This window comes from Bubalus kerabau, chromosome 11 (genome assembly GCF_029407905.1).
Source record: "Bubalus kerabau isolate K-KA32 ecotype Philippines breed swamp buffalo chromosome 11, PCC_UOA_SB_1v2, whole genome shotgun sequence".
Lineage (NCBI taxonomy): Eukaryota > Metazoa > Chordata > Mammalia > Artiodactyla > Bovidae > Bubalus > Bubalus kerabau.
Genome location: NC_073634.1, coordinates 18127072 through 18146056, shown reverse-complemented (window position 1 = coordinate 18146056; position 18985 = coordinate 18127072). Strand labels below are relative to the sequence as shown.

Genomic DNA, 18985 nt, shown 5'->3' with positions numbered 1-18985 from the left:
AGCACATTAAGTAGATAGTTTCCCAATAATATAGCTGAGGCAATAAAGTATTTTCCTCTTCTAAAAGTTAAGTCATTCGGTAATTTTTTAAAACTATAATAGCTCATCCTTTTAGATATTAATAGTTTAACCTGGAAAAGCACTATTAAATAAGGGAGTACATGCTCGTTCCCATTTATTGGTGTCTACCATGTCTTAAAGGGTTGGACACGACTGAGCAACTGAACTGAACTGAACTGAACCATGTCTCAAACAAGCACTATGCTAGTATACATAGCTTGTTTACATTATAAGCTTTCAAGATTCTTGGCCCCCAGACTCAATACAATATTCTTTCATACTTTGAATGTGATTTGTCAAGAGTCTCCTATCTGAAACCTACTCTAATGTGTGCTTCATTAGAAGCAAATCAACAGCTTTTAACAATCCAGTTACTACAAAATGTAATGCCTTGATGCAGATGAGGCCTTCAATGGCCACCTTTAAGTGGTCAATCTTGTTTCAAGAGCTGAAGCATCGTATTAGGGGTAGATTTTTAAAAAAGAGGAATGTTTGACCTTTAGCTAGAATCTTGAAGAGTTTGTCCATCATTCATCAAAAAGAATAACTGACTTATGTTAATAAGTGAAGAGAGGAGGGAAGAGATATCAGTACTTAATATTAATTATGGTTTAAATTCAAATCCTTAAATGCACCCAACGGGAAACTTCATCATCACCTGGCCCTAATACATGCCACTTTCTGAACTAATTTCAAGAGTGTTATGTGACAGCACATTAAAATAATAAGACACCTGGAATAGAAGTCAGTTTTTCTACTCTTACCTGGGCCATCAGCTTTTGATTATTAGGGTGACATGAAATGCACTGCAGAAAGAATGCAACAGTCGCATTCTCGATTGCTGTCCTCTGCTGAGTAGTCAATCCTGTTGTAGCAGCTGAGGAAAGAGAAGCTGATCTTGCACTGGTCTGTTGTGCACTCAGGCTGTGTCCTCCAGAGGTGGATCCAGAGTGACACAGTAAAAACAGAAGTGCTGTCCACAGTGGATTGACTTCAGACCCACCAAGCCAGTCTTTCATAATATGGCTATTGCCAACTTCTGTCAAAAACCTAAGAATAGGAGCAACCAGGTCTGCTGTGATGGGCATCTTATTACACTGTTGTGGGACGTGGTGCCGTCTCAGTCTGTCCTGGGAAGTGTCTACTGATTGAGCAATGCTTTCAGAGTGAGAAGTGTGGTTAAAACAAAAACTAGCCAGACTCCTCACAAGAAGAGAAGGCAAACCCGAGTCCAATAATTGTTTGATAGCTTCTGGAGATTGAGAAGAGGAAGCAAGGGTTGCCAAATGTGATTCAGTTAGGGCAAGAGGTGCTTGTGCATTTTTAGAGTCGTCCGTTAAAGATGAACTGAGATCTTGCTTCTTGCTATCATCTGTCATGGACAGTCCATGGTGACACTGCACCGGGGGAGGCGTAATGCCCATCCAGCCCATGAGCAAAGAAAAATAGCTTGGGTGTATGTGACACATTGAGCAGAGCAGACTGTCCACAGCTTTCTTCAAAACCATATTGCAGGGAAGAGACATGGACCAATTAAAAAGTAACCTAGGGGATAAAAGATACCATGTTAAAAAAAAATTTTTAGAAAGACCTCACTGTCCATTATTTCTACTAGAAATCACTCTGATGAAAATTACACAGTCTAACATTCAGTATTAGGACACTATAATGTCTCAGCAAGATTGGTTCTAATAAACATCATTAAACACTTCAGTAGGCTGAAGTAAGACTTGCAAGATGAGCACAGAAAACTAAGATCTCTATCAAAATGGTTCTACCATTCTCTGTGTGACCTAAAAAAAAAAAATGACATATAGGAAATAATGAAAAAATTATAGCAAAGAAATGTTTAGATTGAATTTGACAGGATTAATGGTTTTAATTCATGTCTGCAAAATGAAAACTATTAGTGAGCTTCACTAATAAATCCTGGATTATGCCAACTAAAAGAAGCAAAAATGACAAACTAGAGGAAAAAAGGTCAACCCTTTATGAGTCATAGAACTCTTCAGAAATAAATATTATATTTTGCCATAGACTTAAAGAGTTATTAGGCAGTCAGCTCAATAAAGCCTTAACTGCATATGGTGAAGAAATGTGGGTTAAGTGGAAACTTCTAGTCAAAAGAACAATCATAGCTGTCTAGAAAGAATGAAAAACAAACAACTGGATTAAAGTAGTCTTTTAAAATTTCTAGTTACACTTTCCCTCCAAAGTTGTATATTAAAGACAAAAGAATCTGGTAAGTAAATTTACAAAAGAGAATAAACAATGTGAACTGCAGGATACATTACACATTCCAAATTTAGGTGGGAAAAGCAGCAATGACACTAGTACAGCTTCTTAAAACATGAAGATTAAATTTGAGTAGCATCTCATTTCAAAATGATATCATTTATACTTATCTAGCACTTTCTTTTTATACAACTAAGCATACAAAAATGCTGCTTTATCAAGTAAAAACCTAAAGTGATCTAATAACGGGGAGAAAAAGAATTTCGTAAATCATACTTACTCAAAGAGTTCTCGGTCTAGCAGTGCTGGTAAATCATATTCTACCAGCAGTTCGTAACTGTGCCACAAAATTGCTGCTACACAGTGCAAATGAGAAGGAGACGGCATCAGAAGACCATACTCTATTGATGAAGAGTTAGGACACATGTAACTCATCCTGCCACTTCTTTTCATAGCAGCCACTCTTGCAGAATCACTGACCCATTTTAACAAGGCCTGAATTCTTAAAAAAAGAAGATGAATTCAAATAATCAATTATACTACAGATAAATTCCACCACTGCATGTAAACAATGTATATATGAAAATAATACATGATTATTCTCAGTAATTTTAATTTAAAATAAGAGGGAAAAGGAATTATGCAATCAATAATGTCAAAGTAATTCTAATTTTCCAATAATACCTATTTAAGTGATGAAAATATCTGCAATAACTCATCTAATCAGCATATAAATAGATTCTTACCTCATTTATGACAGAACATATAAATGTCTAGAATTATAGGATATACAGTTTAAAAAAACTAATTTTATCCTCTAAATTTTTACTCTTTTTATAATAAACCCACATACCATCGAGCAGTGATTGGGGGTCAGCTCTTCATTGTGCAGAATCTCATGCAATATACCGTGTTTCACATCTCCGGTCCCCAAGCATTAAATACTAGTACCAACCACCCACCTCCTGCCCTCTGACAACCCAACAGCCTCAACACACATACGTTTTCAAGTGCCACCCTACTACATTCCATTGCCTAGAGCTGGGACCACAAAATGAAATCAAAAGACTTTTTAAAGCAATGCTTTGAACTTTGTATTTTTAAGGGGGGGGGGGGTAGATTTATTGTCAAGTTCTTAAAACACTGTTTATCTTTGTTTTGTTTACTTTTAAATGTCTAGTTTAGAGCACAAGATTCTTCACTTAACGTTAAAAGAAATGGGAGTTGGAAAGTGTATAATACCACTTAATCCCTCTCTCTACCCTGAAGGACTGAAGGATCAACTGCTTTAAATTGCATATGATAAGAAATAAGGAAAAATCATTGGAAAAGAAGGGAGATGAGGCAATTAGGGAAAAGTAACATTTCCTAGAAAAACAACAGCCAAAATCTTGTCATTAATATCAATTCTAAAATATCCTGAAATAGCTATATTTGTATTATGCTAAGAAAGTAATTTTAAGCACAATTTCTTTTTATGATTAAAAAAAGTTAAAAATAAAATAACCACAAGACTGCAGGAAACCTATTCCAGAAAAATATTTAGCACATATTTTTAACCCTATTAATCATTATGATTCAAATTTGACTTTAATTACTATTCACTTTGTCAAAACATATTCCAATATATTTTTAAATATAATATAGTTATCATACAGTTTATATAAAGCAAAAGTTTAATGGAAAGGAAGTCAGCCTATTCAATATTTTGAAGTTATCTGACAAACTAATTTTACTTTGTTAAATATATTCTTTAAATATTTTTAACCCGGAGTACATGAATGCAATGAGTTTAAAATTAATGAAAGGAAATATCAGGGAATAAGTAACAATTTTTCCAAGATGACTTCACTGCCAGGCACTCTAATTCATACCCTTCAGTCTGACCTACATAAATCTCCCCTTATTAGGGACACTGTTCTGTCTCCTCAGTCCTGAGAGCCCAAGTTGTACTGAATAAACTTGATCTCTCTAGTATTAGCACAATGCCAGACATATACCAACTACTCAGTGAACAGCTGTAAAATGAGTACGAACCCACCAAAAAATTAATAATCTGTTAATAATTCATGAAGATGTTTAACAACATACCAAATGCTTTCACTTTAAATACAAATTAATAAAAATAAAGAATCTTAACTGAATATAAAATATTCAACATACTTAAAAGGATATTAACTCAGGAAACAGTCTCCAGCATAAAGATAATTCATATTACTTATACAAACAAAAGCATGTTTCAAAGACACTTGTACTCCTTATGAATTTGAAGGTAAAAGACATCAAGGAAGAACTACATTAGTAAAACATACCTAAAATTACCTATACTGAAAGATCAGTAAACATTTAGGTGAAACAATCAGTATTATTTACTTGGATGACAGTTTCTCACTTTGTGGTAGGAAGCAGGAGAAAGAAGGGAAAGAATCTAATGAAAAGATATCAGTGGGTAATATAAATAATCAGTGAAAACATTACTATTATCAAAATAGTCCAGGTATCTAATATAGACACAATATTCCTTTATTTCTGTAAGTTTAGTAATACCTAAGCTTAACTTTTACAAAAAGATCTTTAAAAAAAGCATTATTAGTAAAATCCACTACATGAGATTATGTGTACATATGTTCTCGTGTGAAAAATGAGATCACCACATACCTATCTTTTGTTCCAGGATCCTGAGTTGTTCCAAGCTGATAAAGAATATCTATCGTAGAGTCAGAAGACAGTCCATTCAGTCTTCCAAAAAGTAAAGGGCTATTCAAATCTTGTAAAAAGAGAATCAAAAGGAAAAATTCGCTAAATAAGCAAATGAGATGAAAAGATTCGCTCAGTTTAATCTTAAATTATTCATTAAACATAATTTCTATAAAATTCAACAACAACAAATCAAACTCCAAAAATAATGAAGCCATATGGAATTTAATTTTGGAAACAGAATTAATCACAAACATCATAGTTTAAATATTATTTCTCTGTAGATATGTAAAAATTCAAATATCAAAATTAATTGTCACCTGTAGGATCACTGCCTGATGCTGCACAATTTCTCAGAAGAATGTCTATAAGCTTTAGGCCAATTCGAGTGGACTGAAGTCCTATCTTGACGAGCACAACCTCAATGTTGGGTGAATGCATTCCACAGTATGGAGACATCAGTAAGGCAGCACAAGTCTGTAGCAAATTAGCAGTAGGTGCAGCTGCACTTGCCATCATTCCTTCAAGATCACTTATGTGAGTAAGGCAATGATGTAATAACCGTAACCATCCAATACTGAAATACAAAACACAAAACAGCCTATATGGGTTAATTTAAGTAGCTTAAATTACTTCAGACTTCTGAAGTAAAAACTTTTCCAAGATCAAACAAAACACTTCCAAGATCAGCAAGTTGTGGCTAGAGTGTCATAGACAGATTGTCTTACTGAATGAAGTCATACACAGAAAGACAAAAATGACATGGTATCACTTATATGTGGATTATTTAAGAAAAGGGGTAGGGGTGTACAAATGAACTTACTTACAAAACTGAAACAGAGGCATGGATATAGAAAGCAAACTTATAGTTACCAGGGATAAACTGGAAGATGGGGTTGACATACACACACTACTATATATGAAATAGGTAACTACTAAGAACCTGCTATATAGCACAGGGAACTCTACTCAATACTCTGTAATGGACTACATGCAAAGAATCTTTAAAAAAAAAAAAAAAGAGGAGGAAATCTGTGGTAAAAAAAAAAAAAAAATTTGTGCCTTATAGAGCAGAGAAAATAACCAGCATGTTGTATTTCATAAGTAGGTAGCACCAATCTATGTTAAAAAAAGAATATTTTTAGAATACTATAACATCAATAAGAGTTAAACACACAGCAAGTTTCCCCTATAACATACAAAATAAAAATACTTAAGTACAAGTCGCATTTAGGAATTATGAACTTGCTTTTTATTTAGTCAGGAAATAGTTTTGTATATACATATATGCATAAACATAAACTGCACAGGATCACAGAATTGCAAAACTGAAAAGACCTAGCAGCTTGAAAATAAAAAAGAAATTCCAATTTTCTTCCTCAGGTAAAACACACAATAAAACCAATCTATAAAAATTTCAACCATCCAAATTTACCAGAAGAATGTAAATTAAAGGACACATTCACGTCCTTCTTTGTTTGGTCAGTTTGTATCAGTTTGTATGGTTCAAATCAAACCCTTTACTGACTGGCCATATTAATGGCCATATTGACCCATGGCCATAATATGGCCATATTAATCCATACTGACTGGCCAATATTCTTAAGAATTACTATATAACAGACCAGGGGCTTATCTGTGTGGTCAACTTGTTTGATTCAGATATTCTCTTGGGGATAGGCATTTGGAAATGCTTACATAAGACTACAGCCCAAAGAAGTGGAACTCACACCCACATAAAGCACATCACAGATCATCTCAACATTTAAACACACATGAATCTCAATTTTAACCAGCCTCAAAGTTCTGTTTCTATGCAATTATTCTTTATTACGGTCACCTCATGCGAAGAGTTGACTCATTGGAAAAGACTCTGATGCTGGGAGGGATTGGGGGCAGGAGGAGAAGGGGATGACAGAGGATGAGATGGCTGGATGGCCTCACTGACTCGGTGCACGTGAATTTGGGTGAACTCCGGGAGTTGGTGATGGACAGGGAGGCCTGGCGTGCTGCGATTCATGGGGTCGCAAAGAGTCGGACACAACTGAGCGACTGATCTGATATGATCTGACACTTAAAAAATTATGACATTATTTAGAAACCTATGGAACAAAGAATTTTCTAAACTCAAAATAAACAAAGAAACCACAGAATAAATTTCATGAAAAGCACAGAAAGGTTTTTCTTAAGAATGAGGAACTACATACCTTGTTTTGGATACCTGATCTTCAGACGGAAGAAAGGGGTTATTAACTGTTGCTGAAGAAGTGGTACCAAAAGCAGTGAGGCCCAGTAATTTGATCTGTGAAAGGCCTAGTGTGCTGGCATCTCGTGGACGATGGAGTCTAAGGCAGACAGCGGAAGCTACTTCAGCTTTCACAAGTTGAATTTTTATGTAGGTAAGACCACTTGTGACAACAGGAGTGGACAATGGAAGCATGTTTACTCCATCTGCACTTACTTCTACAGACACTGAGGAGGGGCAGGCTACAGGAAGAGAAAATCAAACAGTTACTAAAGAAAAAGTAAACGCGAGTTCATATTTTAATGGCAACTACAGTAAAATGGACTTCCCTGGTGGCTTAGATGGTAAAGCGTCTGCCTACAATGCGGGAGACCCAGGTTCAATCCCTGGGTCGGGAAGATCTCCTGGAGAAGGAAATGGCAACCACTCCAGTACTCTTGCCTGGAAAATCCCATGGACAGAGAAGCCTGGTAGGTTACAGTCCACGGGGTCGCAAAGACTTGGACACGACTGAGTGACTTTACTTTACCTTACAGTAAAATGGCAGCTTTCAGTTATATTCATTATGAATTCATAAGAAAAATATGTATATGCTAAGTCATACTTTGTCACTAACTTTCATTATAATTGATTTTGGGGCTATTATATGAAATTTATAGTATAATAAAAATTGCACATAAAAAATTCTAACACTAACCTAAAAACAGAGTAACTGAAGACATGCAATCTACATATACTTCATTTTCTTGAAGAAAACAAAAACAGGCAATTACTCTGTTATTTCTACTCTCAGAATTATCACCAGCAAAATGGGGTGTTTGATTAGTATGCTGTGGTTTACAGCTGTATATAATTTAGGAAGAATGTGACTTTAAAAGTACCTTTTCATAAACTCATTATTTCACTACTATCACATTGCTATGATTTTAAACATCTGAGTTTAAAAATTGTTTTCACCTCTGATCCTTTTTTGCCTTTTAAAATGTAAACATTCATAATATTTAAAATAATTTCCTGCTAAAATTTAAGGAGGCCAAATGAAGTAATTGAAAAAGCAAGAGTTTCAGAAAAACATCTACTTCTGCTTCATTGACTATGCCAAAGCCTTTGACTGTGGGGATCACAACAAACTGTGGAAAATTCATAAAGAGTTGGGAATACCAGACCACCTGACCTGCCTCCTGAGAAATCTGTATGCAACTCAAGAAGCAAGAGTTAGAACTGGACATGGAACAACAGACTGGTTCCAAATAGGAAAAGGAGTACGTCGAGGCTGTATATTGTCACCCTGCTTATTTAACTTCTATGCAGAGTACATCATGAGAAATGCCAGGCTGGATGAAGCACAAGCTGGAATTAAGATTACCGGGAGAAATATCAATAACCTCAGATATGCAGATGACACCATCCTTATGGCAGAAAGTGAAGAACTAAAGAGCCTCTTGATGACAGTGAAAGAGGAGAGAGAAAAAGTTGGCTTAAAACTCAATATTCAGAAAACTAAGATCATGGCATCTGGTCCCATCACTTCATGGCACATAGATGGGGAAACAATGGAAACAGTGGCAGACTTTATTTTCTGGACTCCAAAATCACTGCAAATGGTGACTGCAGCCATGAAATTAAAAGATATTTACTCCTTGGAAGAAAAGTTATGACCAACCTAAATAGCATATCAAAAAGCAGAGACATTACTTTGCAACCAAAGGTCCGTCCGTCTAGTCAAAGCTATGGTTCTTACAGTAGTCATGTATGGCTGTGAGAGTTGGACTATAAAGAAAGCTGCGCTGTCTGAAGAATTGATGCTCAATTTTGAACTGTGGTGTTAGAGAAGACTCTTGAGAGTTCCTTGGACTGCCAGGAGATCCAACCAGTCCATCCTAAAGGAAATCAGTCATGAATATTCACTGGAAGGACTGATGCTAAAGCTGACTTCAATACACCCAATGGGAAAAACTGACTCATTGGAAAAAACCTCAATGCTGGGAAAGATTGAAGGCGGGAGGAGAAGGGGATGACAGAGGATGAGATGGTTGGATGGCATCACCGACTCAATGGACATGAGTTTGAGTAAACTCTGGAAGTTGGTGATGGACAGGGAAGCCTGACATGCAGCAGTCCAAGGAGTTGCAAAGAGTCGGACACGACTGAGCGACTGAACTGAACTGAACCGAATCAAGTAATTGGGTGCTACAGTGGTAAAGAATGTGCCTATCAATGCAGGAGATGTGTTCAATCCCTGGGTGGCAAGATCCCTTAGAGTAGGAAATAGCAACCTGCTCCAACATTCTTGCCTGGGTAATTTGATCAACAGAGGAGCCTGGTAGGCAACAGTCCACGGTGTCACAAAGGGTCTGACACTACTGAGCACACACACACAACCAAGTAATTAACTGGCAGTTGCTATGGGAAAATTCTTTCTCACAAACATGGAAGAACATTTAATGAATTTATCTATCAACTAAAACAATCTTTGAACCTTGATTTTAATGTCAACTATAAAATCAGGAAGTAACTTTTATTATATGCCAATTATACCCCTGGTTTGCACAGAGAACTAGGTAAGTCACATAATTTTTAAATTTAATCTTAACTTTTCAAGGAAGTATTATCCACATTATATAATCTCTTTGACTCTACCAATACAAACTGATGGAGATTAAATAATCCAAACCCTCACATGAATAAAGGGTACATTTTATGTTTAAGCCCATGTTTTGATTCTAAAGGCTATCTTATTTCTACAAGAATACGCCATATCTTTAGTTTGTGCTCTGATTTCAAACCATAAGTATTAAACACATTTGTGTCAGAAAACAGGTAATCTATTGATTTGTCATAATGTACAAGAGTCCTCCGTTGTAACATCCTTCCTGTCCAAATTACTATGTATAACTTCTACCTACAATTCAAAGCCACTTTCTCCTTCCCAAAAAAGCAGTTTCCTCCTCATCTTAGATTATCTTCTAAGTCTTACACTGTTGAGGTTAAAATGACTTATATTTTGCCATGTAATATATTTATTTTTGACCTGCCAAAACACTGCATTTATCTACTTTTTTCTGTCATTTTATTCATTGTATCTATTTTAATCTGGTATGTGTGGATTCTACAACTCTGTTAGGGTATAATAATAATATAATCTTGCAAATAAGTGTAAAAATTTATTCTTCCAAATATGCCAGCGGTCTACAAAATTTCCCATAGATCTACATTAAATTATTGAGTGACATATGACAGCAATGAGAATCAATCAATGAAGATAAATGACTGTCACAACTTCAACAATTCTGTATAAATCATTATATTTATATTGAAAGAATTTGGGAACCATCACAAATGTAAAATAGTACTTCATATTTCTTCATGAATGCTTTAAAGAGTTCCTTCTTCTTTTAATGTGTAATTTATTTTTTAAAAATTCTTTACAATTAATTATTTCCCTTGCAAAGTTACAACAAAGTGTATTAAATGAAAATGCATCATCAAATGGATGATACTCAAAACATTAAAAATTTAAAGGTCATAATATTTAAAATATCAAACTCTACATATTACAATAAAAAATTCTTTGCAGAAGTAATTACCTTACAATGGGAAGGGAATCTATGTTAATTTCACATTACAGAGCTAGGACTGAGGAGCAGAAAAACTAAGAAAGCTATCTACAGTTGTACAAACTAACTCATTTTATCTTAATGCTATAGTGCCATAAATTTGGGGGAATATGAATGGCAAAATAATATACACCTAGGATATATCTCCTTAAATTTCATCACACATTCTGTATATATTTCAGGGGAATAGTCACGCCAATTCATTTGATGGTAAATGATGTGGTGGTAATGTTAAATATTATATTAAACAGTTCAAAATTAAGCTATCTGGCAATTTTATCTAAGTTTATCTAGTTTGCTAAGTATATTTCTCATTTTTTAAATGCTCCTATATGTTATAGTTTATTTTCATGATGGATCTTTACACAAATTATTACTCACTTGCAAGAGATGCCAGGTGAGGTTGGATATGTATCTCTTTAAGGAGCACTGCTGCAGGAAGGTGAATGGTAAGGTCGCACCAAGCCTCCTCTGGCAGAAAGATGTAGGACCAAGCAGCAGAGCGAGCTCTTCTATGGGGGGGCGTGGCCTGCAAAAGCACCTCAGCTGGTTGGGCAGTGGGACTGCTAGATGTGATTGTACCTACAGAAGTATTTCAAATAAAATAAAAACTTGCAAAAGAAACCTAATAAAGCATCAAGAACTATTCAAATCACAATAATTACAGTAGAAAAATTAGCTAAAAACATGAATATTTAATATTATGAATGCACTTAATATACTTAGCATAATTTGTCAAAGTATTCACAAATAATCAGGACATCCAGTCAACTGGCAAGGTGACAAGTTCACTGTTAACTGCTGCCTAATTTCTATATACTAACATGTCAAATGAAAACTAAACAAGCAACAACAAACCGAGCACAGTAATTCTCGAATGATTTAAGTAAAAAGCAATGTTCAATACAGTGTTCAAAATAAAATATACTTGATAATAAAAAATAAACTTGAAAATAATCATCTTTATTCTAAATTGTCAATGTTTATGAGTTACAAATATGAAAAAAAATACAAAAAGAAACTATTTAGACTGGAAAAAGGAATAACTATATAAATTTTAAACTTCATTTTAAAAAAATCACTCAAAATAAGAAGGAACAAGCTTTGTAAAACAGTTATACTGAAAATTGACATAAGAATCTATACTACCTAGTTTCACAAATTGTGTCTATTTAAACTCAGAAATAAAAACAAATTTTCCTACTAAAGAACAAATAAAAACTTCCTTCTAATCAGTAGACAGTCTGGAAAACTAGTGCCTTTAAAATTAATGGTTTTTAATTAAAATGGTGACATTATAACTCAATCAATTTATTTTGACAACTACTTTTGCTTCATACCTGCCAATTAACTATTATTTAAATTCTCACCCATAAGATGAAATAACTGTTTTCTTACCCAGGGGTGCAAAGTTATGGATTCCTTCTGCATTGTCAGGCTCAGAAGCTAGGATTCTTGTTTTCAAAGTGCTGTCAACAGCTTTATTTGGACCAGAGTCAAGAAATTTCATAATAGTTGATACCATACTTCTTGCAGTGTTTACAATAGCCCTTGTACTAGTAACCATATTGTTGCAAATGAGCTGAACACCACCTAAATTTATAAAGAACACCAAATTAAAATTATCTTAACACAGATTATTTGACACCAAGTCAACTCTCACAGAAGACTATCAAAATAAGAACATACTGTACTACTTAACATTACACTTAAAAGGCAGTTTTGGAAATTTTCCCTTACCCATATCATGGAACGCTTTCAAGGCATCACTAGTATCCAGTACTCTCAGAATGAACCACAGTAATGGTTCAGATAACTGGCAAGTAGCAAGAGAGCCCTAAAAAAATAAACCATACATGTATGCTGTGATTTTTAAAAGGTGATTATTAATTTACTATGAATTAGGACAATTAAGTTTCACTGAATATAACATTCTTTTATATTTAATTATTATAAAATGGTAACCTTAACCTAAACCACTTAATATAAAATGTCTGCCAAAATATTTAAGAAATCTTGCCTGTGTCAGAAGGTAAGTGAACAGTCTCCTCTCTGAACTCAGCACTTTTTGTGTCTGTCTTTACCTAGTATCATTTTCTACCTTAATGTGCACTGACTTCCTTTTCCACTAGACAGTACTTCCTTTAAAAATGCAGCCTTCTCAAATATTTATCTCTGTATCTTCCAATGGGGAAATATATATACAGATTCATACATATTTATGAAAATGATAATTATACAATGACATATAAAAGATTCCTTAAGAAATTATATTTTAAAATCTGCTTTTGGAAAAAAAAAAATAGTAAATAGACTAGAAGGTAAAACAATCACACTGGCTCCTAAAATCTCATTTTGAAAAAGGAAATTTTAAAAGTAATAACATTCTAACCTACTTCTCTTTTAAAATTACTCTAACCTCTTTTAACTGAAAGGAAACTAAATATGCAACTTAAGCTTGAAAAAAAACACTCATATTAAATTTTCATATATACTTCTATGTAGAACATGTTGGTATTCAACTATGCTATTTCTAGGGAAAAGGAAAGAACTACTTCCTAAGACAATGGAAAGAAAATCTTAAAATTTAAAAACATTTTACTCTTACATCACTATAGTTTACTTTGACTTCTCTTCAACTTGTATTATTAATCTACAGTTCTCATCTGCTGATTCTGTTCATTTTCCAATATATAACTAGAATACTCTGTCTCCGTCTTACAGATAATTCTCTGCTCCCATTGCTATTTACTACTTAAATCACTACAATTGTTGCTGGATTGAACTTACCTGTCTGCCCATATATCCACAGGCCATGTAGGTTAAAATTGGCTGCAGCATCATATGAACTGTAGACGCTTTTTTACTTAGAGTTGTCAGTATGGTAAACAGTCCATCCCCAACTGATATGGCATCTAACCCACCATGAAAGTTTTCATGTTTAGTGAGATGTAATCCACTTGCCCCTAGTTTAAATAAAGTTTACACATTTTTTACAAAGCAAATCCTTAAAAACCAATAATAATTTAAATAAAGAGTCTTACAAGTCATTTTTTTCCCCCAAACCACTGAAGAATGCATACAAAACAGCTGTGTGTGGGTCCATGTGTTGTGTGTGGGTCCGTGTGTTGTGTGTGGGTCCGTGTGTTGTGTGTCTATATACATATATGCATGTCTAGAAATTAAAATACCTAACATAACATTCACTAGAGAATAATTTTTGGTTATCTTTTTATAGAAGATACGTCTGTTGTTGGTAACAGTATAAAAAAGTCATTCTATCATACAACTGAGGAACACACTATACATATCAAGAAGAAAAGCAGAGAAAAATAACTGATACTATTATGCAACTATACTTTAAAACTTTTAATCAAAAAGACAATAGTTTTTTTTCCCTTACATGAAGGAAGAAATACTAATAAGCAAAATTACATCAGGAATGGATTTTGATACAATTTACTGAAGCTTAATTAGTTTAAAATAATTAACATATTAGCTTTCAATGAAGTAGAAAAGAAACAATATATAAATTTTACATCGATGTGTCATTGAAACTGTTACAACTTGAACAAAAATTTATACTTCACATTATAAGAAACTGTAAGTAAATAAAATCTACTCATTCCCTAATACGAAATCTGATGTCTAATTCTTCACCTTTAAAATGTTAGAGATATATGATTATAAATTATGGTGCCTAGCTTACAAAACTGCTTCCTTTTCTTAATTTAATTCCATACAGGTTATTTTCTTAGTATTTTCCAATTTAAAAAAATTTCACACTTAAAAATTTTCAACTGATGTATGCCACTCTAAGTTTTAACTAATAACAATCAGTCAGGCTAAGATGTTTACAATAAAGTAACACTGTATTGTACAGTAAAAAGAAAATGAATTCATACATTGCTAAAGGAAAGAGATACAGTACTAGAAACAGGTTTAAGATTAATGTTCTCAATACGTACCAATTATCATCGCCATGGCACTGCTATTACACAGGCCCAGAGCAGACAAAATCTGGCTCATAATCTGCTGGTTGGCTAACACTAAGTCAGCGACATATGCAGGCGGTCCTTGAATACTACTAGTGCTTCCATTACCATCTTTGCCTCCTGAAACTTTTTCTTCATCTGAAACACTGTCTGTCGTATTGGTGGTCACAGGCACTCTTGCACTGTATTCCCTATTGCCCGAAAGGGGCAGCTGAACTAAAATGTTAACCAGTTTTAGCAAATCAAACATGAGTTGATCTCTTGTCATTTCACCACAAACTGCTTTTGCATCACCTGGACGAATGAGGTTGGCAAAGAGTCCCCCAAAGCATGCTCGAGCACCCACTGAGCTATCTGATCCACTTCGAGACATGACTTTGTCTGAGCAAGTGATATAGTGGTGCACTAAAAAAGTGACAGACTCTATCACAGCAGAAATAGTACTAACGGAAACAACTTCAAAATTCTGCTCCAAAGTGAATTCCAACAGCTTTACTTGGGCATCAAGAGGTCCTTGGCCTGTCTGGAAGGCACCCCTGCAGAAAAAGGGAGAGGATTAAAAATTAACCCATTTTAAATTGTTTGAAAGAGGTAACCACCAGAAAACAAGAAAACTAGACAATAACTAAACTCCTGGTATTCACTATTTCACTTTGCAGCAGAGTTTCCCACTCTTCCTGCATTCTTCTTGTTCTTACCTCCATTTTATCATATAATATAAAAAATAAATTTCCTTCCAAATAGAAAACTGGAGAACAAGTAAATCAAAGAGGTGATTTTTAAGCCACAGACTAAAATAATTATATATCACAAGGCACTCCTCATAATGAATGAGCTCTGTATTGTTAGAACCTCAATCTTGATTTTCATAAATTAGGATTCAACTCTTACACATCAAACTGAATGCTCTCAAGTTCTGCTTATGCTTAAGATATAGAAAGCTGGAAAGATCATTGTCCCCCCAACTTAACAATTAAAAAAAAAAGCCAAATTAACTCTAAAGTCATAACTTTTCTTGAACCCATCAGAGAGCTGAGGTCAAAGCTTTTCTTGAACCCATCAGAGAGCTGAGGGTACCAAAAAGACTTAAATCTATGAAAAGATAGGCATCTCCAGGAGGTGGAATATGAGCATTGGGTTTCCTGTGGCAGAACTTGGGAAGTCAAGATGCTGGCAACATACATAAATTTAAGAAGAATTCAGCTAAAATATTTAAGAAACTGTTACTCCAGGTATGTAAGGGTGGCAACACTAAGCCCTGAGAATTCACATTCATTTATAGGCACCCTCCCTTCAACGTCCCCCACACATACGCTGCCCTGGGCATTCATTCTATCTGGCTGTTCCTGAGTTTTATACTTTATATAAACTGAAAAATCTAAGTAAAATGTTTTTCCTGAATTCTGTGAGTCTTTCTAGCAAATTACTGAACCAGAAGACGGATTGTGAGAACTCTTGAAGTTGTAATGAAATCATACAACAAAATTTTGTTTCACGTTTTCCAATTACATGTATGCATATCATAACATCACATTTTTGGGTTTTGTGAATCTACTCCTTCCCACACTTATGCTTCATCATTGCACAAACACTATGAACAAGTTGAACTACAACCACATTAGTATTTTAAAAAAGCTATACAGGAGGAAGAAAACACAAATGAGGATAGTACTCTGAGATAAAATTTTCTGCCACTATGAAAACGTATCTCGATATAAATTTTTTGCATTAATTTTTATATTAGGTTTAAGACATTTTGCTACGGATCTATTTAAAAGAACTATTATTATGAATAAATTATTAATGTATGCTATTTAAATCAACTATTAATTTTAATATTTTACTTTATTAATTATTTTATGATATTATAAACCATACCTTTTTCTGACTTCCAATTTTGAAACTAATTGTGAAAGTGTGATGTACTCTCCACATTATTTTAATCATTTTCAAATATACCTTTTAAAACTTCACTGGCACTTCCACAATGAAATTAAATAATAAAGATAGCCAACAGCATTTTTAACTTCTTCCTGATATTAATGGGAACTTTTAAAATAAACATAATAGAGTCTGGTTTGTTCATGTTTTTTGTTTTTTTTTTTGTAATTTTAAATAAGATGATATATTAATATTTCATTTTTTTCTCAGAAAGCAACATTGGCTTTTATGAAGTATCTCATAGTATGCTGAAATGATTCATAATTATGATATATAGTATATGATATTGAAGTATTCATGGATTTTAAGAATCAACCCATTATGGTCACAGTTTATTCTTTTTAACCTATTGCTTGACTTTGGTAATAAATTTTATTTAGGATTTTGATACGAGATTAATATTTTTCTTTTTTAAGATATCTTTATCAAGTAGGTTTCAAATAAAATTACTAGTAGCTTTAATTCCTTACTTTTATTCTAGAATAATTTAAAGAGCTTCAGGTAAATTTCAGGTAGAAGGTTTATAACTACTAATCTATGAACCCATTAGTCCATTAACAATAGAAGAAGCTTAGGATCTGGGAGAGCCATAATGAAAAGAAAACAATCAGGAAACACATCAATAAATCTTTCCCTCTTAATTCTTGGTATTATCCTGCTTGTCTATCCCCAGATAAACTCCCAACAAATGGTAAGAGAAACTTTATTTGGAGGATTACCTATTGCTTCTATCAATACATCAGGAATATATGTTAATGACATTGAAATTTACCTTTCTGTTGAAAGTATATGAATTAGCTTGAGCAAAAATTCACTGAATATCTGAGGACATGTTGAAGAAAGATGCACTTGCAATCGGGTAAGAAATTCTTGCATAGCTTGCGTAGCTGTTGGACCAACCTGAAGAAAAATGTAATTCTACTGAAAACTGCTTACTGATTCCATTTACTGAATTATTCATTTAAAAGTATCAAGTGTTAAGAGCCATATGGTTGAAACTTCTCATTTGAAAAACAAGATAATATGAAACCAACTAAGCTTTTAGGTCTTGATATATTTTAAATTGAAAATTACAGATTCTATGGTCAATATTTTTCCATTATGTCAGACTTATTTAGTTCAATATAGAAAAAGACTCACCTAAATTACACAAAAAATATCTCTACAATGCTTTCAAAAGCACAAAAAACTGTGATTTTTCACAATCTTAATTATCCCATTTCAACAGACAGGCTAAGTGATCCACAAAAGGTCATGCTTCTGATGACTACAAGAGCAAATACTAAAACGAATGGAGGGAAAAAACTCTCCAAACAAGAACCATAGAGCTAAAAATAAACCTGCAGCAATCTGCAAAAGAAAAATAAAAAGCTTTTCAAACTTCTATCTCTTCAATGAAAAAAAAACTATAGTGAGAGCTACACCAAGTACCCTGAACTATGTGTTAGAATGTTATAATCATAAACCCTACAGGAGTTTTGGAAAAACAAAATGCAATGTAGTTCTCAAAACCCTTTTAGACAAACTTCATTTCTAATTCTGAGCATAAAAATCTTAACATTCATAACGAAACTACCTATTATAAACCAAAATATCTGTGGAAAGCTTGATCTTGAATAACTTTTATTCTGCCTTTAAAGAAAAAAGTGGGGAGCCAGGGCTGTGGGGGGAGAGGAAACACACCATTTTATACAGTGGTATGCTCCCTGACATGTAGGCTCTACCATGAACCAGCTGCATAATTGTTGGCAATGCAGATAATGCATGTTTTCTCATATGTAAAATAAAGAAGCTGGAATCAGTGATTTCAGGAATTCTCACATTCCATTCATGCAATCTTTATGTATAACAATCACTTGATAACATGCCTCTGTCCCCCCCATCAAAACTCTGAGCCAATCAAATTACAAATAGTCTTTTCTTTTTTTATCTTTTTCTTTCACTTATTTTACGATGATCTACAAAATTAAGGTCTATTCTGTAGTATGACAGTACTGACTAAATGTACCCAACAGAATTTAAGCTCCAAGAATGGCAGAGTCTCGTTAACTACATAAATCTCTAGCACCCAGAACAGTACACAGATCTTACACATAGGTAAACACATAGCTAAGAAATAAAAGATAACCTTGCAAAACATTTATGAATAATCCATAGAAAGATACTATGAACCGTGAACACATTTTATTTGAAAA

The 18985-nt window shown here is 33.8% G+C and overlaps 1 protein-coding gene across 8 annotated transcripts in view; it reads right to left on the bottom strand.

Moving 5' to 3' along the window:
• BIRC6 (baculoviral IAP repeat containing 6) overlaps nt 1-18985 on the bottom strand; it is a 212807-nt gene that overhangs the window by 77245 nt on the left and 116577 nt on the right. For all 8 annotated transcript variants that reach the window (XR_008700176.1, XM_055539753.1, XM_055539755.1 and 5 more), the window contains 11 exons: nt 17563-17690; nt 14823-15385; nt 13645-13820; nt 12595-12691; nt 12253-12447; nt 11236-11436; nt 7200-7479; nt 5313-5569; nt 4954-5062; nt 2576-2797; nt 825-1605 (listed from right to left, as the gene is read on the bottom strand). Coding sequence is in view for 7 of the 8 variants with exons in the window: in XM_055539753.1 (XP_055395728.1) it covers nt 825-1605; nt 2576-2797; nt 4954-5062; nt 5313-5569; nt 7200-7479; nt 11236-11436; nt 12253-12447; nt 12595-12691; nt 13645-13820; nt 14823-15385; nt 17563-17690 (3009 nt within the window). In the remaining variant the exon portion in view is untranslated. The remainder of the gene's footprint in view (nt 1-824; nt 1606-2575; nt 2798-4953; nt 5063-5312; nt 5570-7199; nt 7480-11235; nt 11437-12252; nt 12448-12594; nt 12692-13644; nt 13821-14822; nt 15386-17562; nt 17691-18985) is intronic.